The sequence below is a fragment of the Rhineura floridana genome, chromosome 4 (assembly GCF_030035675.1).
Source record: "Rhineura floridana isolate rRhiFlo1 chromosome 4, rRhiFlo1.hap2, whole genome shotgun sequence".
Classification (NCBI taxonomy): domain Eukaryota; kingdom Metazoa; phylum Chordata; class Lepidosauria; order Squamata; family Rhineuridae; genus Rhineura; species Rhineura floridana.
Window position 1 is genome coordinate 151497498 of NC_084483.1, and position 25813 is coordinate 151523310.

General features: G+C 40.7%; 2 protein-coding genes across 7 annotated transcripts in view; one reads left to right on the plus strand and one right to left on the minus strand.

Annotated features, from left to right (window-relative positions):
• Positions 1–715: 715 nt before the first annotated feature.
• On the minus strand, positions 716–25021 carry MRPL14 (mitochondrial ribosomal protein L14). Of its 6 annotated transcripts, none has more exons than XM_061624825.1 (3): positions 24823–25021; positions 10173–10266; positions 716–1307 (listed from the first exon to the last, which is right to left on the minus strand). In XM_061624825.1, the coding sequence occupies exons 2-3, from the start codon at positions 10244–10246 to the stop codon at positions 944–946; spliced, it is 438 nt and encodes a 145-aa protein (XP_061480809.1). In that variant the 5' UTR covers positions 10247–10266; positions 24823–25021; the 3' UTR covers positions 716–943. The 6 variants fall into 6 exon arrangements, with proteins under 6 accessions (XP_061480809.1, XP_061480811.1, XP_061480808.1 ...); XM_061624827.1 differs by lacking the exon at positions 24823–25021 and adding an exon at positions 24795–24813; XM_061624824.1 differs by lacking the exon at positions 24823–25021 and adding an exon at positions 24696–24780.
• Positions 24244–25813, plus strand: part of TMEM63B (transmembrane protein 63B) — a 108300-nt gene continuing 106730 nt past the window's right edge. The window contains exon 1 of the mRNA XM_061624820.1: positions 24244–24557. The gene's annotated coding sequence lies outside the window, so the exon portion shown is untranslated. The remainder of the gene's footprint in view (positions 24558–25813) is intronic.

Here is a 25813-nt window from a genome sequence, read left to right on the forward strand (position 1 = left end):
TTTTCATGGTGAAACTACACTATGCACATATCTCTACATATGTACATTTTAATTGGTTAGAACTAAAATTGTCAGCAGGAAGTGACAAGTAATTGCTCTCAACATTTGAAACTTTTTTATCAACCTAATAATGTTTAGCAAATATGGAACTGACAGCTTTGGACATCAAATTTGGTTCCCTGTGTCTGTCAGTTAAACTTCAAACTATATTGTTCATTGAAACAAAAAAATGGGGGGGGGTGCCTAAATACAACAAGGGAGAAAATAATTAACATAATACAGAAACTCACCAAAGGGATAGAGTTATTTCTTTTTGTGGCAAAGCCAGAAAGGAGAACATGAGGATACTGATACTATTTGTGTTGTATCCAGTGCTATCTGTCCACTAGTGGAAGGAATCCATCAGCAGAACTGGATACTTTTTTGTGTTTCTTTTCCATTTCTCTTTATCAAAACAATTATATTAAAGTTTTGTTATATAATCATCTTTGCATTTTGTTTTTGCTGGCTACAGCCTGGGCAAGCTCGTGAAAGCAACATAAAATGTTTTGATAAAATAAAATTTAAGGGGAAAAAATAGACAGGACAAATTGGAAGATCAACACAATACTTTAGCATTCAAGCCTAGCTTGCTCCTCCAACTGGGTCATATCACAATATCTCTCCCTTCTGCCTCACCCTGCCCTCCAAAAGATAACAGTCGTACAAACCAAGATAGGGGATTAACATTCTGAGCTTTAATTATAACACGTCACAACTGTCACTAAAAAGAGCAATAATATGACTTTCAACCAGAAATCTCAAATTAAGAGGTTTTCAATTCATACGTAGATGCAAAGACTTTCCCCAAACATTTTAAAATTATCTTTCTTCAGATGTAGAAGGGTTCATAGTAGAAACAATGTACTATTTGACTGGATGTCCCAAGACAGTCCCTTATTTGTCACACAAACCTCTGGGCAATGGCCAATACTTTTGAGAATTCTTGCTGCTTCCTCAGTAAAGAGGGTATCGGGATTTTGATTCTTGTCCCAACTGGGTTCCCATTATCTTCAATGAGCACCACGTTGTTGGAATCAAATCTGGGTGTCATGCGAGGGCCAGGCATCTTTTGGCCAACAATTAAAGCCTTTTTCTTTTCCCCTTTGATAGCCAGAAGGATTTTGTCGCCTACTTTGCCCACGCCACTTTTGTTATACACATGGATGCATTTCGGAGGCCGGTGATACGGTGTGTTTCCCAAGACGCTGTTATCCACCACTCGCACCCGAGTAAGCTTCTGTATTGCGCTGCACACACCACTGATGCTGGCAAAAGATAAGTAAGAATGCAAATCAGAGCAGACCAAGGGCAAGAGTCCCAGTCTACAACCATCAAGTTAAGAAATATATGGCTTACTAGGACCTCCCTTGTAGTCCAAACATTATTTAAAGCTAAAAACAATACCATACTACAAAGGCAGTTTAATAAATGTAAGTCAACAGCACAAGATGTGAGAGCCAAAGTACAGCTTTTTTTTTTAAGCAAATGAATAAAGCACAAAGATTTCTGCCCTTCAGAACAAAGCTTTCAACATTGGCTTATCTACTGAGGAACCTCCATCATATTGCAGAGGATTCTGGGAAGTATTCTAGGGTGAACAGAAAAGGGCTATCTCACAAATAGGGGGGGAGGGAAGTAAGCCAAATTTCACTATGAAGGTTGATTCCTCACAGAAAGCAGATGCTGATTAGGTACTAGTCTGACAGGTTTTTCTGGCTACTTCCCCTCCTTCCTCTAAAGAGAGAAAGAATTATACATAGAGGGAATCTGGTGTTGACCATTGAACCACACTGTCACTGAGTGTTTTTCCATCAAGTCTGAAAGTGTGGAAATCTGTAGCTAAGAGAAGTTATGTCTTTGCCCAGTCTGGGAACGGATAGCCAAGGCCGTTGTCATGGCAGCATCAAGATAGACTGGGAGAGTTCTAGCAGTTATCTGTGTTAAGCTGAGTCTTCTGTGTAATGTCTTTGAACTGAGAACTTCTCTCCTAGAGGGGGGGGATCTTAAAGCCTTAAGCCATAATGTCTTAATAAAAGACTCGTAACCTGATCTAATGCATCTGAGAAGTTTCTTGAGCAACTTAACTCCAACGTAACGTATGCTGTTTCACGCAACAACGCACACACATCAACAGGGGTTACGGGCCCAGATCCACAGCGCTTTACACAGGAGTAAGTTGCTGGTCTGAAAGGCAGACGGAGTTCCAGAGGGCAGCTTGATTGATTGTACCAGACAGAGGTGAGCAACATGGCTGTAAACCTGTCTGGGGGAGGCTTGCTAATGGAAAGATTGACGGAAAAGAATTATGGCAGCTGGAAGCCGAGGATGCGGGCTTTGCTGATAAAAGAGGATTTATGGGACATTATAGATGGACCCCCTCCGGCGGTACTGACCGCGGCCTGGACGCGTAGAGATCAGAAGGCGCAAGCTTTTATACTTCTGGCTCTATCAGACTCTCAACTTCTACACGTGAGAGATGTTACAAACGCCAAACAGATGTGGGACGTGTTGGAAGGCATTCATGTGCAACAGACTGCGGGATCTAGATTGTGTTTGGCACGGAAGCTTTACCAGATGCGCTTCACGGGTGAGTGCGAAATGAGTGAGCATCTCACGGAATTCAGACGTTTGTTTGCTGAGCTGACGGACCGAGGCGTCGAGCACTCTGAACTTCAGAAGACCTATTTGATCCTGGCTTCACTCGATGGGACTTGGAATAATATGGTCATGGCTTTCGAAGCCATGCCTGACGGAGGTCTGAACGTTGCGTTTATTGAGGAAAAGCTGACCCAGAAATGGCAGCGGAGACAAGAGGCGAAAAGTGCTGAGGAAAAGCAAAGAGCCAAGCTGAAAGAAGAAAGCAGCAGCAGACAGGAAAACAAGCAAGAACAGCAATGGCTGAAGGCTTGTTATGCCTGTGGGGCTCGTGGGCATCTCCAGAAAGACTGTGCAGTCAAGCGAAACTCCAGGGACGCAGGCTTGAAGCAGGAAAATGTGAACTTTGTTTGTAAACAGAAGCCACAAACTTTAGCACCTGTTGACTGGATTGTTGACAGCGGGGCAAGCCATATATTAATCAAAGACAGAAGTTTGTTTTACACTTCAGAAAATGTGCAGGATTTTGTTTTACTTGTGGATGGATCGCAGAAGAGCGTGGAAGCCCGAGGTCTGGTGAGATTTGACAAGTTGGGAATACTTTCAGAATGTTTGTTTGTTCCAGAATTAGCTCATAACATTTTGTCAGTCAGAAAACTGGTGAGTTGTGATTTTTCTGTATTGTTCCACAAAGACAAATGTTATGTAATGAGGGGAGATCAAGTGTGTTTGCAGGGAAGCCTTAATGATTCACAGTTTGTAATAAAGAGCAGTCAAGCAGGGTGTGCTGTGTTAAATGCTGAGGCACAGGTACATCAGGGCTGCGTCCATGAATGGCATCAAAGGCTGGGGCATGCAAACCTTGACACGATTAAGAAAACCCCAATGCATAGTGAAGACATGCGTTTAAGAGATTGTGGACAGTTAATGGATTGTGATTCTTGTCATAAAGCTAAAATGACTATTGCACCAATTAACCAGGAGGCTGAAAGAACCAGAACAGCTCCCTACCAGCTAGTTCATGTTGATTTATCAGGGCCAATAAATGCTTCACGAGGAGGTGCGAAATTCTTCATGGTACTGGTGGATGATTTTTCAAGATTTTGTCATGTTTTTCTGTTAAAGCATAAAAGTGAAGCTGAGCAAAAGCTGAAACTGTTCATTAAGAGAATCAAAACTCAACATGGCACCACGGTGGGGGGCTATACACTCAGGCCAGGGAGAAGAATTCATGGGTAAAGCATTGCATGAAGTGCTGGCAAGTAAGAAAATAGCACTTAAACCTTCCACCGGGGTTGCAGAGAACAAAAACAGGGTGCTTCAGGAAGCAATGAGAGCCATGCTGATGGATTGCAGTTTAGGGAATTCTTTCTGGGGAGAAGCAATTCTTTATGCGAATTACATTCACAATAGGGTATTACACAGTGCACTTGGAATGTCTCCTTATGAGAAAATCACTGGCAGAAAACCAAAAATACAACACATTCAAAAATTCGGGGCAAGATGCTGGATCCACATTCCACAGGGAAAAAGGAGGGGCAAGCTTGCGCCCAGAGCACTGCAAGGTTTTGTTTTGGGATTTCAGAATGCATATTTCAGAGTTTGGTGTCCAGAAACACAGCAATTAATTCTGAGCAGAAGCATTAAAGTCTCAGAAAAACCTTGGGATCAAAGGGAAACAGTCATTCTTACAGGGTCAGATGACACACAATCACAAACATTTAAGCCAAATCCAGACATAAAGGTGGAGGGCACACATATTCCTCTCAGAGATGCGTTAAATGAGCTCATTTGTGGGAAACGAAGATCAAAGAAACGTAAGGCTGAGGAAATGGAATCTCCTGCGCAGGCTGTGCCAAGCACAAGCACAGATGGGGGGGCAGAGAGAGCAGAAGCCCTAGTGCCATTAAGACGTTCTACAAGAGTAAACATAGGGAAACCGCCAGAAAGATATACTGTGGGGGTAATTACCAGTCCTGGAATGCATAAACTGGTGGACATGGATCCTGACACTTTGTATTTGACATGTGTACAGCCAAAGTTTGATTGAATAAAGTTTTAGCTAAATGTGCAGAGATGTTCTGAACTGTACTGAAATGTAAGCTGTATTGCAAGATGTATTGTAGAAATGTATTATTGTAATTGTTGTAATGAATTACAGACATGATGGGAAAAAGGGGGGATTGTTGACCATTGAACCACACTGTCACTGAGTGTTTTTCCATCAAGTCTGAAAGTGTGGAAATCTGTAGCTAAGAGAAGTTATGTCTTTGCCCAGTCTGGGAACGGATAGCCAAGGCCGTTGTCATGGCAGCATCAAGATAGACTGGGAGAGTTCTAGCAGTTATCTGTGTTAAGCTGAGTCTTCTGTGTAATGTCTTTGAACTGAGAACTTCTCTCCTAGAGGGGGGGATCTTAAAGCCTTAAGCCATAATGTCTTAATAAAAGACTCTTAACCTGATCTAATGCATCTGAGAAGTTTCTTGAGCAACTTAACTCCAACATAACGTATGCTGTTTCACGCAACAACGCACACATGTCAACATCTGGCCAGTGAGAATCTTATACATACTTACTTGGGACTAAGTCCCGCTACACTCAGTGAAGCTTACTTTTAAGTAGACATGGATAGGATTGAACCTTAAGTCTCCAAATGACTTCTGAGTCACCACCATCATGAGTAAAGCCATATGATTATTTGTTTTTAAATTGAGAGATCCTTCAGTAAAACAATTTTCTGTAATACTATTTTTGGAGCCATTAAAAAAACCACATTAACTGATAAAACACTGCTGAGAAGGCAAGCATGATAGATAGTTAAACTACAGTACCTGGTACCAAAGGGACTTTCATAAGGTTTGGAAACCATCTTCTCTATTTATTTATTTATTTATTTATTTATTTTATTCAGCTTATATACCGCCCGACTAGCAAACAGCTCTCTGGGCGGTGAACATAAAAACATATACAATAATAAAATTACAGGATCTAATACAACAAGTATATAAAAGTACACCATCTAAAATAAAATTACAACATTTACTCAAATTAACTTAGATTAAAATGCCTCAGAGAAGTGAAAGGTTTTAACCTGGCGCCGAACTAGAACATTAATTTCTCATACGAGATGGCTGCCAGTTAGATACTAGATTGACAGGTTTTTCTGAGGGTTTTTTTTTTGCCTCTTCTAATAAAGAGGAAGGGTTCAGAGAGGGAATCTGGCCAGTGAGAGTCTACTTCAGAGCACTTGTAGAACACTTGCTATTAACTCAGGAAGAAGTAATTATGTGTAGTGAAAAACAGGTATTGACCAGAGAGGTTAACTGGAACACATCCAGACGGAATGTCAGATTTGTTGAACAGAACACATATTTCTGTGTCACAGTTCGGAATATCATCATCTATCTCTTGGAACCAGTTCATTTATGACCCACCCACCCCTTCTTTAAGAAGTAGCCATTTTCTTAAGAACTGGATTGCCATCTTATCAGAAGGTCCATTCTGCATGATGTTGGAATTGGGCCTTTAGTGTGGCAACATCTGCCTTTTGGAACTCCTGCCCATTACATATCATGGCTAAAGTTGTTGACTTCTGCTGCATGACTTCTGCCTCCATAAGATAAAGCCAGATATAGGAATTAAAGCAGCACAAATTTATTTGATTCTTAAAAGCCAATAGAAGGGCCATAACTCAATGAAGGAACATATGCTTTGTACACAGTAGATCCCAGGTTCAATCTCTGGTATCTCCAGGTAGGGTTGGGAAATCCCCTTGTCTGAAATCTTGGACAACCGCTGCCAGTCAGCATAGACAGTACTAGGCTAGAGGGACCAATGGTCTGACTCAATGTAAGGCAGCTTCCAATGTTTTTAGATCTGGCTGTGAATACAGACAAGAGGGCAGATGTGCAAAACAGCAAAGTAAAGTCACACAGAGTGTATATTAATTGTTGCCTATGAATGAAGAGTAACATTTTTGAAGAAGATTCCAGAAAGTATACTGGTCTGCAGAGTGGGGAGGGATGCTTGCTATGTACAGTACCTAGGGAAATACCTGTGCGCACTAAGATCTGCAAAAGAAACTTGCCTGACCTCAGTGCCTACAGTGCCAACTGCTAAATCAAGGCCTCAAGGCAGTTCACCTTTTTGTTTGCAATGACCACTCAAGAAATTCAGGAACGGTCAGCATCTCGGGAACTCTCTTATACCACAAAGCATTCATTATACAATGAACCAGAAATGTCAAGAGTCTTTGTTCCCTCTTGAATATGAAGGATTTGGCACAAATATTTCCCACAAAGAATAGCACACTAAGTGCCAAAGTGGATATACCTGTACCCATCTGAACCTATAGACATTTTTATGAGCATATGAAACTGAAATACTGAGTCAGACCATTAATCCAGGTTACCGAGTATCTACTACTCCAAACAACAATGGCTCTATAAGGTCTAGACAGAAATCTTTCCTCGCTCTGCTACTTAAGAGTCGTTTAAGTGAAGATGCCAAAAACTAAAGGTGCCTATTTTTTTTTTTAAAGAGCAGAATATAGAGAGGGAGGGGAAGAAACAGATAGGACAGAAATCCATTTCAAGGAATTCTGTATACAAAATAAAATTGTACTTCTGTACACTAGAGTTACATGCATACACATTCCATAGATTTCAGTGGCCTTACATGTATATAACTGTGCACAGAGTCACAAAAACTTAATTAAAACCTCAGATTTGTATTTGGAAGACTCCTATTTTTCACCCTACGGCTCCTAAAGGAGAAAGAAATGCTACACTGCATTTATTTTTTATACCATTTCTCTGATTAGCTATAAATAGCCATCATCTTGTTCCATATACACTTCAAGTATTGCTGGACGTTTCTACTCTCTACAGTTCAGTACCAGAAAGTGGCACAACTCCAAGTTTACCACACAGGAACTAAGAGGACAGTTTGGTCTTTTGTGATACTACAAAAAAGCATTAGGCATCCCACCTGTAGGAATTATCTTCCTGTACTTCAGCAGGCAGAAATAAAGATGGAACCACAAAATTCACTCCTGTAGTTATAATTGGACTGTAGGAGGAATTCAAATAAAAGCCTACAATAATCTTTAACCTCTTTTTTTATAGAAATGTATTTGTTGCAGGAGTCCAATGAGTAGTCAGAAATATATACACTTATTTATTTATTGTTAAATTTATATCCCATCCTTCCTCCCAGAAGGAGCCCAGAGCGGCAAACAAAAACACTACAAGCACTTTAAAACATCTCAAAAACAAAAGACCTTAAAACATAATAAAACAAAACATCTTTAAAACATATTTAAAAAGCCTTTTAAAACTTCTTAAAAAGCAATTCCAGCACAGACACAGACTGGGATAAGGTCTCTACTTAAAAGACTTGTTGAAAGCAGAAGGTCTTTTATAGACACCAAAAAGATAACAGAGATGGCACCTGTCTAATATTTAAGGGGAGGGAATTCCAAAGTGTCGGTGCCACAGCACTAAATGTCCATTTCCTATGTTGTGCGGAATGGACCTCCTGATAACATGGTATCTGCAGGAGGCCCTCACCTGCAGAGTGTAGTAATGGACTGGGTATATAAGGGGTAAGATGATCTTTCAGGTATCCTGATCACAAGTTGCGTAGGGCTTTGTACACCAAAACTAGAACCTTAGTTAGCCTCGTAGCTAATGGGCAGCCAGTGCAGTTCTTTCAGCAGTGGGGTAACATGTTAGCGATACCCTGCCCCAGTGAGCAGTCACACAACTGCATTTTGCACTGCAGCTTCCAGACCAACCTCAAGGGCAGAGCCACACAGAGCGTATTACAGTAATCCAGCCTGGAGGTGATCAGTTCATGGACAATATTCAAAGTAGTCTTCTGTTTTTACTGCTTTAATGTCTTTAACAGAAACCTAGGAGCCAGAATCATACTGGCGATTCTCCCCACCTCACCCCCTTTTCTCCATCCTAGGAAAATTTCTAGGATGTCAGCCTCCATGTCATGCTGTTTTCAAGGCGGAGAAATAGGACCAGCATTATTTATTTATTTATTTATTTATTATATTTATATCCTGCTCTTTTTCCCAGTAGGAGCCCAAAGTTGTTGACCATTATATATATTAAGAAACAGCATCCCAATATATACCAGTATTAGAAATCTCATTAGCTGCAATGGAACAAAGGAGATACTAGCTACATGCCCGTTTGCCAGTATAGGCAACAATTGTCTCTAAGTGAGCAAGTGACCCACAGCACCTCTTTCAGGCTGCAGCAACATTCCTCCTATGGCTCAGGATTTATTGTGCTATGGTAACTGCCTTTCCTTGCCCTGAAATAAAGATTAGGGAACGTTGCTGTGAGTGCCACAGGGTCGGGAGGGGAGGGATTTTTAAAAAACTGCCGTGAGTTTGGGAGGGGAGGGATTTTTTTAAAAAAAATTATTTATAAATCGCCTTTCTCCCATCATAGAACCCAAGAGAGCATACATAAATTACAGTTTTTTAATACTGTTTTGAAACAATAATTTTAATCAATTAAATGAACTGGGAGTATTCCTATTAATAGTATAAATTCATGAAATACGGTTCTTAGTAAAATAATATCTATTTGGCTGATTAGATATTTAAAATACAGTAACATCCCTAGGATATGTTACGTTGGTAAAATTGTCAATATTTTTTATAATTGATTGATAGAAGGAAATGGTATGTATTATATTTTCTTTCTTTATATATAAAATTATTTCTCCAATTATTGTTCGAATTTCTATAGTACTAGTCTGTAACTTAATTTATGATTATTTTCATGCAGAACAATTGAGTTAATGAACAGCCCATGTATCAGTTCATATCTTAGACCATAATACATAAAAGTAAGTAAGCTTATGGCACCTGTTTTAACAGCTGTATAACATTTTTTAGTCGGAGACATCCACCATTAGTAGTTAATGTTCTTAATTATATCTTTTGCCCTTTGTAGTGTATACTCATCATGAAAGCCACTGAAGAAGACTAATTGTCGAAATGCGTTTGGCTATGTTATACATTTTGCATGTTATTACATATGGGCATTGATTTATGCATATTGGCCACTGTTTACAAGTTGCCCTTTATCTCTACATTGATATTGTCTTAAGTATATCATATATTTTGTATTTTATTGTGTATGGGCACTGACTTTTTTTTCTGTTGGCCACTTTTCATATGAAAAAAGTGATAGGGATTTTATATTGATTGTATACATATGTATTAAATTTTTGATATTATTTTATAATTATGCATTCTATGTCTGTACCTTAACTTCGTTTGGAGCACTGTGCATGCGTTAAGGTAGATTTTAACTTCACAGTTTTTGTCTTAGTAAAATAAGCCATGTAAGCCATCTTGTAATTTTTATTTTATAGAATATAGGAAGGAAATCTACAAAATAACAATAGGTTTTCTTTGCCTAGTTGATTTATGTCCTTGTAAATATACTCAAGAATAAAGCCATTATATCTGTACTATACTCTATTAGTCATATTAGAATAAATACCTGAAATTTCGCTGATTTGTTGCTCTGTTTATTTGGGCTAGGAATAACTCCGGATACTTTTTCAAAAGCGCCATCAGAATACTAGAAACAAACCCTAGACAAGAAACAAGACATTACTATTAATAATTACAGTTTCTATATCGATAGATCAAACTCAGTTCCTTGGGATACATTTGGGGGAGGGAGTTGTATTAGATTACCCCTGAAAGCCCTCAGATGCATGCACTGTATTGTTAATAAAGCACAGCAACATTCCGTTACACATAACACAATAGTACTGTATTTATAAAGAGAGAGAGAGAGAGAGAGAGAGAGATGACTGCACTGCAGCTTTCTTCTTCAAGGGCATAGATCCTCTTTGTACAGCTACAAGCATCCTCCTACCCTAACAATTGTCAGTTGTTACAGCCGTTAGCATTTTAAGAATATCTGTGCAAGGAGAGAACATAAACCCATATATCTTAATAAGCTATACAACAGAACCGTTTAGCAACCATAGAATAAATTCATTTTTAAAACATGAAAAGGGTCAAAAAATATTTGCTGCCAGGTTTCAAGGGAGGCTAGCACAAACATTTTCAAAGAGATTGAGGAATAGGATTTTTTGACAAAATCTGTTTGATATAAAATTGAGATTTTATGGGTTGATATGTTTTATTTATATGTTTATTTATTATTAATTGAATTAATATCCCACCCTTCCTCCTGAAGGAGCCCACTTCATGGGGCTTTTGTTTTTTAATTCAGAAAACAGTCCAGGAATGTAAGGAGAAAATTTAGACATTAGCCAGTGATATTTCTGGGACAGTAATCATAAGAATTCCCAAACTGGTCTATCTGCAAGGTCCTTTGACATATACAAGCTATTATGAACACAGTACACTAAGCTAGTAGTGTCTTAAGGTTAAGAAGTATATAATAATCAAATTCTTCACTTGACTTTGGCCACAGACACTTTTATGACATAGAATATTTGCTTTGGATAATTCTTTTCCTAGTCACAAAAATATAACAAAATTACTAAAAAAACAGATTCTCTGTTAGTTTCAGGTTCAAAGTGACCCATGGGGGAAGAGCACACTTTTGGCATACTCAGAGTAGTAATTAAACTGTTAGAGCACCAACCACTAAAGTAGGTAAATAAATTAAATGTTTGTTCTTATTAACTTTGGAACTGCTACAATTATCTACATTCCAATGATGTGCTTGGAAAAAGTCTCTTCCTCTGTCCACTTCTTTCCAGTGATCATTTGTTGCAACAACTCCTCTACAGATTTCAAAATACAGTCTTCTTCAATTGGCACATAAGGGGAGATGTGAAATACCCAAGATAAGCAAGGAAAAGGTATTCTTGTTTGCAACCTATACTATTTGCATAACTCAATCATTAGCAATACACCAGTTTTCAGGCTGATGCTGACATTTCACTCCTTTTCATCAAACCCACTGATCAAAAATAACTGCTAAACATGTGTAAAGGAGATCTATCTAGAGCTGTAGCTCTTGTAAATGGCAACCACACACTCACATTTTCCTGATCTAGCTATTATTTCCATACTTAATCTCTGGTAATCACTTTGTTTTTAAAAAAAAGTAGCACTCTGAACACTCTGAAGCAAGGAACTATCTTCCAAGAATTACTTGGACTCAAATCCAAACTGAATTCAGAATAAACTGCAAAAAAGAATGGAGAGAACAATTAGTATAAAAGGGCAGAGAGAACCATTAACTAGTTCACAGCAGTGCTAAGCATTACGAGGGATGTTCAAAGTCTGTGTTAGAATTGCTTGTTAATATGTGGTTTTTTAAAATATGTTTTTAACCCTTTCAAGTGCTATTAAATTAAACATACATGTAAATGGCCAATTGCCAAGAAAATCCAACACGGTCACATTTGACTTCAAAAGAGGAAACTTCACAAAAATGAAGGGATTGGTAAAAAGAAAGCTGAAAAACAAAGTCCAGAGAGTCACATCACTCGAAAATGCTTGGAAGTTGTTTAAAAAGACTATATTAGAAGCTCAACTGGAGTGCATACCGCAGATCAGAAAAGGTACCGCCAGGGCCAAGAAGATGCCAGCATGGTTAACTAGCAAAGTCAAGGAAGCTCTTAGAGGCAAAAAGTCTTCCTTCAGAAAATGGAAGTCTTGTCCGAATGAAGAAAATAAAAAAGAACACATACTCTGGCAAAAGAAATGCAAGAAGACAATAAGGGATGCTAAAAAAGAATTTGAGGAACACATTGCTAAGAACATAAAAACCAGCAACAAAAAATTCTATAAATACATTCAAAGCAGGAGACCATCTAGGGAGGCGATTGGACCTTGGATGATAAGGGAGTCAAAGGTGTACTAAAGAACGATAAGGAGATTGCAGAGAAGCTAAATGAATTCTGGTTCTGTCCTGGGGCCGATACTCTTCAACATTTTTATCAATGACTTAGATGATGGAGTGGAGGGAAGCCTTATGAAGTTTGCGGATGATACGAAACTGGGAGGGATAGCTAACACAATGGAAGACAGGAATAAAATCCAAAGGGACCTGGATAGACTAGAAAATTGGGCTGAAATTAATAAAATGACATTCAATAAAGACAAATGCAGGATTCTGCATTTAGGCCACAAAAACAAAATGCATGGGTACAGGATGGGAAATACCTGGCTTAGCAGTAGTGCGTGTGAGAAGGACCTTGGAATTGTAGTGGATCACATGTTGAACATAACCCAGCAGTGTGATGCTGCGGCAAAAAAGGCAAACGCGGTTTGGGGCTGCATAAACAGAGCTATAGTTTCCAGGTCGAGGGAAGTAATAGTCCTACTATATTCTGCATTAGTCAGGCCTCATCTGGAATACTGCGTTCAGTTCTGGGCGCCTCATTTTAAGAAAGATATAGACAAGTTAGAGAGGGTTCAGAAGAGGGCGACGAGGATGATAGCCGGTATGGAGAACAAGTCTTATGAGGAAAGGTTGAAGGAACTTGGCATGTTCAGTCTGGTGAAGAGAAGGCTGAGGGGTGACATGATTGCACTCTTTAAGTACCTGAAGGGCTGTCACATAGAAGAGGGTACAGATTTGTTCACTGCTGCCCCAGAGGGTAGGACTAGGTCTAATGGTTTTAAGTTGCAGGAGCGTAGATTCAGACTGGACATCAGAAGGAACTTCTTGACAGTAAGGGCAGTTCGGCAATGGAACCGACTGCCTAGGAAGGTGGTGGGATCCCCTTCGCTGGATGTCTTCAAGCAGAGGCTGGACAGCTATCTGCAGGAGATGCTCTAGCTGTGGATTTCCTGCTGTGAGCAGGGGGTTGGACTCGATGGCCTACAAGGCCCCTTCCAACTCTATGATTCTATGATTCTATGAATTCTTTGCATCTGTCTTCACAGTGGAAGATATAGGGCAGATCCCTGAACCTGAACTAACATTTGCAGGAAGGGATTCTGAGGAACTGAGACAAATAGTGGTAACGAGAGAGGAAGTTCTAGGCTTAATGGACAATATAAAAACCGACAAATCACCGGGCCTGGATGGCATCCACGCGAGAGTTTTCAAAGAACTCAAATGTGAAATTGCTGATATGCTAACTAAAATATGTAACTTGTCCCTCGGGTCCTCCTCCGTGCCTGAGGACTAGAAAGTGGCAAATGTAACGCCAATATTCAATAAGGGATGCTAAAAAAGAATTTGAGGAGCACATTGCTAAGAACATAAAAACCAACAACAAAAAATTCTATAAATACATTCAAAGCAGGAGACCATCTAGAGAGGCAATTGGACCCTTGGATGATAAGGGAGTCAAAGGTATACTAAAGAACGATAAGGAGATTGCAGAGAAGCTAAATGAATTCTTTGCATCTGTCTTCACAGTGGAAGATATAGGGCAGATCCCTGAACCTGAACTAACATTTGCAGGAAGGGATTCTGAGGAACTGAGACAAATAGTGGTAACGAGAGAGGAAGTTCTGGAAAGTGGCAAATGTAATGCTAATATTCAAAAAGGGATCCAGAGGGGATCCCGGAAATTACAGGCCAGTTAGCTTAACTTCTGTCCCTGGAAAACTGGTAGAAAGTATGATTAAAGCTAGATTAACTAAGCACATAGAAGAACAAGCCTTGCTGACTTCCGGGAAGGGTGACTTAGCCTGTGCCTGCTTTTGAGACGGGCTCCTGCCTCAAAAGAAGCTTATTCAGATATATCAGTCAGTTTTTTCTTTTTTTTTTGACTGATTAAACTTCTCCCGGGTAGGGAGAAACGAAGAGATTAACCTCAAAGCCTATTTTTGTTGGGACGACCAGATCTCATTAATTTATGGGACGAGGTCCAGCCGACGAAGGTGGGACGGATTTTCAACAGCAAGCTCTATCTGTTAAAGCGAACGTTCATCTTATCTTCTAAGAGAGAACGCACTAACAGGCAAGCACCCTTCTTTCTATATTTTTCTTTTACTTGACTTAAATTGTTGCTGTTTAAAAGAGATTTGCCAGATTGATCGGTTTTTGACATCTCACTGGGGAGCCGTAACTTCTCTCTGCTACGCACTAATTAATAGCTTATCTCTGTTTTTGTTGCAAAAAGCTGTCCTGGATTTGCATTCTAAAGATACACACAGAAGAGGGATTTCTATTCCAGATTTTTATTTTGAAAAATATTATACTGTTTTGAGACTACTCTCTTTTTGGTCTATTTTATTTTGACGAATCTGTTTCTTGACGATTGCCATTAATTGTTTCGATCCTGGGAACTGCATTTTGTTTACTTAACTATTGGAGAGATAAGGCTGTCTGCTCTGTTTATACTGTGATGTCACCAAGTTTGGAGTATTAACCCAATTGTTGCTGAAATAAGAAGTGGTTTTCCTATATTTTTCTTTTAAAATGGCAATTAAGAAAGTGGCTGAGAATCTGGAAATAACTATGTTTCAGAAAATAATGGATGAGATTGAGATAACGAAAATTGAATTGAGTAAAATGAAGCAGGAGATTAAAGATATAAGGGTCCCTGTGAGAGAGGTGACCCTGGAAGGGGTCCCTGTGAGAGAGGAGACCCCGGAGATTGGAACAGGGGTCCCTGTGAGAGAGGAGACCCTGGAGACTGGAATAGGGGTCCCTGTGAGAGAGGAGATCCCGGAGATTGGAACAAACGTGGAACAGGAACAAGATTTGGAGTCTATGGACTTTAGAAATAAAATCTATTGTTTGGAACTCAATGTTATCTCTGAAGAAATTAATGAAGATTCTAGAGATAAAGTTATCAATGGCATGGATTATCTTCTGGACTGGAATGATGTGATGGAGCCCAATATAGAGAAAATCTATGGAATTAACTGCAGCCATGTGACAATGGAAAAACTTTTAAGAGATGACCCAGTGTATTTTGAAAAAAAGAACAGAGACATGATTTTACAGCAGTATTTCAGCAACCTATTCAGAATGGATGGCAAGAAAATATTTGGGATAGAGGTAATTCCCATCAGACTCTTACTATATGACTATGGCTTTGACAGCAAGATTATTATGGAATACTGATAATGGAAGATTGGATATTGAAATTACTGGACTTAACAAGACTACTGAAGATGGAAGATGGAAAATGGAACTAATAGAGATAATAGAACAATGGCTACTGAAATTACTGAACCTAACAGATTCTGATGTGATGGATTAATTGAAATGTTTATTTTGACTATGGTTATGACAATAAGATTATCATAATTAGTAATGAGATGGATTAATCGATATGCTTATCTGGAAAAAAAAATTGATAGATATATTTCTTAAAGAATTGAAACCTCTCTTTGACTTTTTGTGGAAAGAATAAAGTAATGTTTATGAGATTTGATGATTAAGTAAGATAACTACTGGAGGAAAGTGATTTTATAATATGACTTAAGAGACAGGATTGCTATATATTATAGACTTATAACTGATTTGATCTTTGACAAATGGGAAGTCAATATTTTACTCTTTATTTTTTATTTTTGTTTTTTTTTTCTTTTTTTCTTTTTGTTTAACTATTTTTGATTTTGTTTTTTGTCTTTGAATGTTTTATGATTTTGTCTTGTATGTTTTATGAAAATCTGAATAAAAATTATTGAAAAAAAAAAAAAAGAACAAGCCTTGCTGAAGCAGAGCCAGCATGGCTTCTGCAAGGGAAAGTCCTGTCTCAGTAACCTATTAGAATTCTTTGAGAGTGTCAACAAGCATATAGATAGAGGTGATCCAGTGGACATAGTGTACTTAGACTTTCAAAAAGCATTTGACAAGGTACCTCACCAAAGACTTCTGAGGAAGCTTAGCAGTCATGGAATAAGAGGAGAGGTCCTCTTGTGGATAAGAAATTGGTTAGAAGCAGAAAGCAGAGAGTAGGAATAAACAGACAGTTCTCCCAATGGAGGGCTGTAGAAAGTGGAGTCCCTCAAGGATCGGTATTGGGACCTGTACTTTTCAACTTGTTCATTAATGACCTAGAATTAGGAGTGAGCAGTGAAGTGACCAAGTTTGCTGACAACACTAAATTGTTCAGGGTTGTTAAAACAAAAAGGGATTGCGAAGAGCTCCAAAAAGACCTCTCCAAACTGAGTGAATGGGTGGAAAAATGGCAAATGCAATTCAATACAAGTGTAAAATTATGCATATTGGAGCAAAAAAATCTGGATTTCACATATATGCTCATGGGGTCTGAACTGGCGGTGACCGACCAGGAGAGAGACCTCGGGGTTGTAGCAGACAGCATGATGAAAATGTCGACCCAGTGTGCAGCAGCTGTGAAAAAGGCAAATTCCATGCTAGCGATAATTAGGAAAGGTATTGAAAATAAAACAGCCGATATCATAATGCCATTGTATAAATCTATGGTGCGGCCACATTTGGAATACTGTGTACAGTTCTGGTCACCTCATCTCAAAAAGGATATTATAGAGTTGGAAAAGGTTCAGAGGAGGGCAACCAGAATGATCAGGGGGATGGAGCGACTCCCTTACGAGGAAAGGTTGCAGCATTTGGGGCTTTTTAGTTTAGAGAAAAGGCGGGTCAGAGGAGACATGATAGAAGTATATAAAATTATGCATGGCATTGAGAAAGTGGATAGAGAAAAGTTCTTCTCCCTCTCTCATAATACTAGAACTCGTGGACATTCAAAGAAGCTGAATGTTGGAAGATTCAGGACAGACAAAAGGAAGTACTTCTTTACTCAGCGCATAGTTAAACTATGGAATTTGCTCCCACAAGATGCAGTAATGGCCACCAGCTTAGATGGCTTTAAAAGAAGATTAGATAAATTCATGGAGGACAGGGCTATCAATGGCTACTAGCCATGATGGCTGTGCTCTGCCACCCTAGTCAGAGGCAGCATGCTTCTGAAAACCAGTTGCCAGAAGCCTCAGGAGGGGAGAGTGTTCTTGCACTCGGGTCCTGCTTGCGGGCTTCCCCCGGGCACCTGGTTGGCCACTGTGAGAACAGGATGCTGGACTAGATGGGCCACTGGCCTGATCCAGCAGGCTCTTCTTATGTTCTTATGTTCTTCAAGAGAGAATTAGACAAAGTCATGAAGAATAAGGCTATGAATGGTTACTAGCCACAATGGCTATTTTTTACCTCCACTGTCAGAGGCAGTATGATTCTGAATACTACTAATCACTGGGAATTACAAGTGGGGAGAGTGCTGTTGCACTCAGACCCTGCTGGCAGGCTTCCCATAGGCATTTAGTCGGCCAATGTGGGAACAGGATATTGAACAAGTCAGGCCTTTGGCCTGATCCTGCAGGGTTCTTCTTCTGTTATTATGTGGGGATGCAGGACAAAATGAGCAGGCATGGAAAGACCTAAGTACATCTCCCACCGGCCAAACCTCCCCTGCCTCTGCTCACATAATCTTAGCAAGCACTTGTCTCGGGACACGTTTGTTCAGGTATCATGTAGTTACACTTAAAGACAGTGTACAGATGGTCCTTTTTTGGAATGATGTAATAGCAATAGTGTATCTCACAATAGAAGGACCTTCATCAACCTTCAACAGCCCCAGCCACCATGGCCAATAGTCAGGGATGATGAGAGTTGTAGTCCAAAACAACAGGAGGGCATGAGGTTCATGAACGCTGGTTTCAGATGTCCTTGACATGCTAGTTTTATATGTGCATGGATTTTTCTTGTGTGTGGAAGAGCATTCAGCTGTGTAACCTGCAGTCTGATACTGCTGTACCATCTTGGTGAGAACAGCATGGAGTTTTTTATCATATAGTCACAAGAAACAAGGAGCCTTTTACTCATGAGAACCAGTATTTGTGCACAACAATATTAAATGCCTTTTACCATCCTCACCCATTTCCTTAAAAGGATTTTATTCCTGTCCCTTGACACAAACAAACCTAGAACAATTTGTGAAAGTTGCATTACAACTAAATAACAGTAGAACCCCTAGAACACTGTTGCCTAAAACACCTGCACAAACACACCATTTCTAATCTGTTGGGCCTAGCACTGAGACCAGCCTGAAAATATTTTAACCTGTGTGGAAAAACCAACATTTGTAATTGCCTAAGAATTTGAAAGTTTCAGCATCCCTAGCACGTAAATATGTTAAGCTTTGTCCCTAGAAATATGATGCTGCCCTGGGCTCCTGCTGGAAGGACAGCATATAAATCAAATAATAATAAATAAATGTGGCACTTAGGAATATGAAGTATTGTCCAGACCTACTTTTACTGAGGGATTGAAAAACACTTCACTACTCTTGAGTAGCAAAGAGCTTTTGAAGCTCTGGGAGAAGGAATGCAAGCTTCAAAGAAGCTGTGTGGGGTATTATTATATTGTTGCTAAGTGTCAGGGTAGTCCAACTAGGCTGCAGCCTCATTCAGCATCTTTCAAATCTCCATACCCACCCTAAGTAACATACTTGTGTGCCTTTTACATTGGGTAAAGCCTGCAACCAACAGCAAGTACAACCACAGCAGGACACTCCATCTACTCAATACAACACAAAGCTATACACCCTTTAAAAAAAACTACAGCTGGGCTCCATCTGAGACCACATCTGAAGAACACTCCACCACTACTGGCATAAGCCAGTTTGGAATTAGAACAAAGGCAACATTTTCAACCCGTTTTGAGTTGTAAAATGTGGTATAATCACACAAGCAATATAACATGGAAGAAGCAACTTGTAAGAAATTGTAGGTCTTCCTGGATCAGCAAAATGTTTTTTTCCCCCCATTTATAAGAAAGCAACCTTGATTGTACTCAAGTACCTTCCCTCTCATGTAATATGGGTCAAGTTAATGCCGCACGTGAGCAGTTGTTTGCACAGGTAATAATGTACAAACTAGATTTTTAAAACCTACCCTCACAATTTATCTTCGCATGTAGCCAGTGACTATTCACCTCTCACACGCAACTTACTTTTTCATAGAGAGTTTCAGAACCAGCAACATCCGAGAAGGTAACAGGTTTGCCATGACTGTTTGAATACATTGTTTCAGTTCATCCTGCCTGTGCTTCAGGATGTCCCTTGTTTTCAGGAAAAAGTCCTTTTTCTTCAATATGACAACTCTATAGAACAAGATGTATCCTTTCCATTTTGCAGCTACTCAGACCTGTACCATTCCACAGACCAGATGATGCAGCTTTGGTTTCCTCAGCAGTCTGCTCCTATGAATGTTTCCTTGGAAATAAGCCCCACTGAGCTCTAAGTGCACACCAAATGAGTGTGCACAGGATTACAGCCTTAGTTTAGACATTTTTATCAGGCAAATCCAATTCTATATACTGAAGTGGCATTTATACTGAAGTGTGCATCTGAGAACTCACATGGGGGAGAAACCATTTAAATGCATGGAGTGTGGAAAGAGCTTTAGTGTGAGCAGTAGCCTTACTGCACATCAAAGAACACAGACACACAGGAGAAACAATTTAAATGCATGAGGTGTAGAAAGAGTTTAGTGTGGAAAATAAACTAGATGTCTTTTTAAGACCAGGTCTTCAATTCTGAGTTTCTTTCTTGGACATTTTTTTCTTAATAATGTTATTTGTTATTTAGCTTAATTTTTGTAAATTGTATTGTTTTCATTGATGTATCCTTATACCTGTGTTTATTTTTCTTTGTAAGCCGCCTTGAGGGCCTTTGGCCAAAAGGCGGGGTATAAATAAATTTAATAATAATAATAATAATTTAGTGAAAGTAGAGACATGCTCACTGTTATGCCAGGTCCAGTGCATCTCCACCTTTCTTTTCTGAAAATGGGGGCACACACTGCTAGTCAAACCCTGCCCCTTTTTACTGTAAAACCTGGTGGGACCAGTTTGAGTGCATTTTTTCCCATTTCATTTCGCAACTTTCATTTTCATTTCACAACTGATTGGCAGATCAACCCCTCAAGGTGTGGCTAATGGAAACGTTTTGCTGTAGGTGGCTAGTGTGCTCACAGCCTCAATCATGTGTGCACTCCTAATTTCAAACCATAGAGAAGAGAGATTTTTGGAATAACAACATGACCAAAACACATCAAATGTTAAAACTGCCATGTGCTGGAAAGATGTTATGCTACCTCTGTAGCCCCCGCTAGCTCACTATCAGCTCTTTTTGCATAACTCCTTTTGACTTTCAGGCATCTCTTCTATACTTTTGTATGCCAACAGGCCTATGCAGTTGTTTTTTTAAAAAGGTGTAGCCAGTCATTTTAATGACTGTTGCGTATTGCTTTTAAAGATTCTTATGTTGTCAATGTTTTGCAAGGGGACAGTATAGAAATAATTTTATAAAATAAATAAATAAAACAATCTGAAACTCACTTATTTGCCCATATATTGTAAATGGGCTCAGGACAAGAGTGCCAATAAAATTACCTTTAATCTGTTCAGGATCTCGTTGCAATTTTGGCCAATGTGTGACTGAAGAAGAAAAATCTACAAGTAGAATCAACTTTAACTCAACTTCAGTTTTAAATAAAAGATTGCAACACACTAAATCAGTCTCCAATATATTGTTTGCTGCATAAACATTAAGTCCAAGTCTCATGACCTTTTTGAAGTCCTTAATGCAGGCTCCCTTGGGCTATTATTATAAAATGGGCTATCACTTGATCCAATACATTTTTGTTAATTGTAAATGTGGCAATGAAACAATTATGAAGGAGAAAAGGACACTCCTTTTGTTTTTAGATAATGCACACACATGTTGCAGCGGGTATAATCTCAGAAGAGACATTCCCTCCTGTGTGTGTGAGAAAAGCAGGGATGCCTCTAAGCATGTACCTATCCCCCATGAATTTGTAAGTACTTGCATTAAAAAAAATTCAGAATTTATTTTTTTTTAAATCTGCTGCCCAGTTAATGAGGGGCACATTTTAATTGTCCCAATGACTTTTAATTGATTAATTTATTCAACTGATTGGTGTAAAAGGTTGCAGCCCTAATTTATAGTTACACTATAGTGTAGTCCAAAGCACAGTTACTGTTAGTATCAATAGGATCATTTCAAAGATCACATATAACAAGGGATATTTTAAGAAACCGAGACTATTGTCTCAAAATGCTGAACCAGGACCCACATGCACATAGCAGTAAGCTGCTGGCACTAGATACTGGAGATAAATGTGCCAACGAATACAAATTATGATTTCTAGGTCAAAGAGCAGGATGGAAGCCCCTAACATAGTCATTAATAAGTACTGAACTAAAATCAAGATTGGTCATTAAGTACTCTACAAAAGAGGTGTAAGCCAAACTGTTTCCTCAAGCTGCAGTCTTAATTACTACCCAATACACCAGGTGTGGGGAACTTTTGGCCCTCCAGATGTTGTTCAGCTACAACTCCCATCAACTCTTGCAAGCAAAGGATGTTCAGCAACATCTGAAGGACCAAAGGTTCCCCACACCTGTAGTACACAGAAAGCTGAATCTCTGGGACTGGGTTCAAATGTGACCTCTACTTTGAAAATGTTATGTGGCTTTGCCCAGTCATTCTCTTAGCTGACAAGAGAAACTGTTAATTACTTATTTTATAGGGTTGTTCGTGTAGTTGTTAAAGTGTGGTGTAGTAGTTGTTAAAAGTGTCAGGATTGTGATCTTGGGCCAGTCATTATCTCTCACCTTAACCTACCTCTCAGAGCCACTGTGAAGCTACAATGGGAAGAAAGGAAGGTTGGACATGAATGCCACCTGAGCTCATTTGAAGAAGGGTAAGATAAAGATGTAATTCACAAATAGAAATTGTACAGCACCTTGCAAATTAACAGTGATGATCAAATAAGAAGTTGTAAATACACTTTTGCTCATATGCAAGATCCTATTGATTCCAAGGGGTTGTCCAGCCTGATTGTTTATATTTCAGAATATAATGTATATAATATTTCAGAGTTCAATGGAGCATACTCCCAGCAAAGGGTGCATAGGACTGATGCTTTACTCCAGATGTAGGGAACCTTTGGCCCTCCAAATGTTGCTGAACTAAACTCCCATCAGTCCCATCAAGCATGGTCAATAGCCAGGGATGATGAGAGTTGAAGTTCAATAACATCTTGGAAGGCCAAAGTTTCCCCACACTTGCTTTACTCTCAAATAAAGTTCCAACCCCAAGCACACTTACTGAAAAGCAAACCCACTGAATCCAGAGTAAACATGCACAGGATTGGACTATAACTCATTTAAAATGGGGACTGTCTCTTATTGCTCTGAGTCTACATTGCCTAGAACAGCCCTCAGACCATATTTTCAACAATGGCACATCAGGAGCTCCTGACTACCCATGGATTGGAAGGTTCCTATTTTTTTCTTAATGAGCCCACCTACCCCATTTAGTGTCACCACACTTGCTACTCTGTCTGGGGGCAAAAGGCCACTAATCCACCTTGCAGTTCACTTTGTCCCCCTGAGAATCTAATGAGTTTTTATTGTTCCCTTGGTGTCCCCATTTGTCCCATCCTTATCTTTTCAGCCTGTTATGCAGAGTTGCAGGGAAACTAAGCAGATATGAGGAAAGCTACAGCTTCTTCTAGCCTTTCAGGCTTCTTACCTGTTTCAGCTTCCAAAAGGGGGGGGGGAAGGAATTGCTCCACTTTGGAAATATTTATCAGATGGCACTGACAAGGTCTGAAGTAAAGGATTCACATGACATTCTGTGGAGCTGTATTGTCATAGAACAAGAGAGGTACCCTATAGAACAAGAGAGGTACCCTAGCAAGAGCTACACGGTCATTTCACTCACACCTGGATCTTGGGCATACTTGGAAATAAACCTCACAAACTAACTGGATTTACAAGGAGTCTTGCTTCTGAGGACTATTGCACTTTCAAGTACAGTTGATTTTAAATGGAAGGCTTTGAGACCAAGCACACTTAACAAAAAATAAGTGATCCACAGTTTAATAGGCTTCCTGCCAAGTATGTATACAACACTGTAACCTTACTTGTAAGCCTTACTACAGAGTAAACATGCAGCGGATCCTGCTGTTAATCCCTTTATAATGATTAAGGCTGCAGTCCCAAACCCACTTCCACGGGAGTAAGTCTATTGAAAGCAGAGGCCTTAATTTGCTAATAAATATATTTAGGGTCGCGCTGTAAGTCTGTAATTTCATGCATAATTAGTAGGGAATGAATCTTGTTGAAATCAGGGGAACATTTCGAAGTAAACAGCCATAAGATTGCACATTAAAGCATATTTTCTTCGGATTAAGGCTGGAATCCTAAATACATTTTCCTAGGAGCAAACCCCATTGAACTCGGTAAGGCTTATTCCAAATAGGCACGCACAAGATTGCACAGCACGGCTCCTACGCACATTTAACTGGAAGTAAATGCCACCGAAATCAACAGGACTCACGTCCGAGTAAACATACACAGGGTCGAGTTGGATCGGATTGGCCTAGCCGCATTCCCGCGGAAAGAAGCAAGACCCCCTCCCCCGTATTGGCTCATCTCCGCCACCCACTCACACTGTGGGGCACAGCATGACGTCATGCAGCAACACCCGAAGAGCCCTAGAGGAAAACGAACTGCACCGAAAAAGGGACAATCCATCCCCCCCCCATCACTCACAGGCTACTTGGGCCCAGGCGCTCTTCAAAATACGCAGGCGCAGGTCTAACAGCGTTTGCTTAGAAGGAAAAGGCAATCCTCCTAGGGAGGCGCGCACGCGTTGAACGCAATGGAGAGAAACTGAGCTCTCCTCCCCCCGCCCGATCTCCTGCCTGAGCCGGGCAAAAGGCCACGCCTCCTCGCTCTTCTCTCCCTCCCTGTTCCTTTAGCCTGGCAGCCGGAGCTGGGAGGCGTGAGTCAAGGAGAAGAAGGGAAGAGTGGGGTGCCTTCCTTTTGGAAAAGGGGCGTCAGCTAGAGCCCAGCAGAGAAGAGAGCGAGAGAGCGCGCGCTAGGAGAAGCCGCTCTGCCTTAGACACCGGGGTAAGTCACTAGGTTGTTGCTATTCCATTGCAATGCTTCGCTCCTCCGTTCTACCGCCCTCGCTCCTCTGCGTTGCTTTCCTTCCCTCCGCCCTCCGCCCTCCGGTCCCCCGGCTGCAGCAATAACAGCTCCAAATACCTGTTTCCAAGGGAGCATGGAAAGCTTGGCCATCCCCAGTCGATCTCTTGGGAAATGGCTCTCACTCGCTCCTTCCCTTCCTCCTACCTACCTACCCACCTTTCCAGTGCGGTGTCTGTTTACTCACGAGAGAGCGGCGGGTGCGCTTGTCGCCCTCTTTTGCCTCGAGATAGAACAATGGCAGCTGAAGCCGCGGCGGCAGCAGCCTTGCCCAGGGTTCCCTGCTAACCAGCAGACCCGAGGAGAGAGGCGGTGGCAAGCATATGCCAGGACTAGATCTGCCTTTCGCTCTGTGTGCGTCCCTTTGCGGAGCCTTGCGGCAGACTCGAGGGCTTCGCAGTCTCAATCCCAGGCGCTGCCGCCTCTTCTCCTAACACCCTTTTTTCTCCCCCGCCGAGCCAGACACAGTGGCATTCATTCACCGCCCTCCCGCGCCCTCTTATCTGGTCCAGCTGCTGCGTTTCATTGCGGTTCTCTGGATTCTCCCGCACAATGTCAAAGGGGGGAAAGGAGGGCAAAATGCTTTATTCGCCATCAAAGCAGGACGACTGGTAGACCCGATCGGGCTTTGTGTGTTAGGCAATATGGCAAGAAGAGGAGGAGAGGGGAGGCTGGGTGTTTCTTTGTTGCTGTCTCCCCTCTTTGGTGGTGTGATCGAGATGATGATCGTGCTAGTGAGGCTCGTCCGCGATGCTGCAGTCAATCCCCCTCTTCCTGCCTTCCTTCCTTGTGCGTCAGGTGCGGTAAGGAATGGGGAAACGGGAAAACCACTTCAGGGACTTCACAGTGCAGTTCTACACAAGGCCGCTCAGAGAAAAGCCCCACTGCGGTCAGTGGAGCCCACTCCCAGGTGCATATAGGATTGGTGCCTAAGTTTTCCCTTTCAGGCTGCCTTTGCTTGGGAGATTCCACTGCAGCCTTTAGAACAGCTTTCCTCCTAACTGTGCTGGTGGGGGTTGATGGGAGTTGGAGTCCAAAACATCTGGAGGGCACCAGGTTGGAAAAGGCTGCTTTAGAAATGCTCCGAATGCTTATGGGTGCCAGGCCTGGAAGGGATAGATGTAAAGCCAAAATCCTTTCTCCCCATCCCTCCCTCCAGGGATATTCCTCTGATCTTG

What these genes read in the sequence shown, in the direction of transcription:
- MRPL14 (XM_061624822.1), bottom strand. Translation starts at nt 24,179, where the DNA reads ATGGATTGTCCCTTTTTCGGTGCAGTTCGTTTTCCTCTAGGGCTCTTC. An exon ending in GTCATGCTGTGCCCCACAGT is followed by an intron (nt 10,267 to 24,094) that starts GTGAGTGGGTGG and finishes TTTCTTGTCTAG; the next exon opens with GGTTTGTTTCTAGTATTCTG. An exon ending in ACAAATCAGCGAAATTTCAG is followed by an intron (nt 1,308 to 10,172) that starts GTATTTATTCTA and finishes ATCTTTTGCCAG; the next exon opens with CATCAGTGGTGTGTGCAGCG.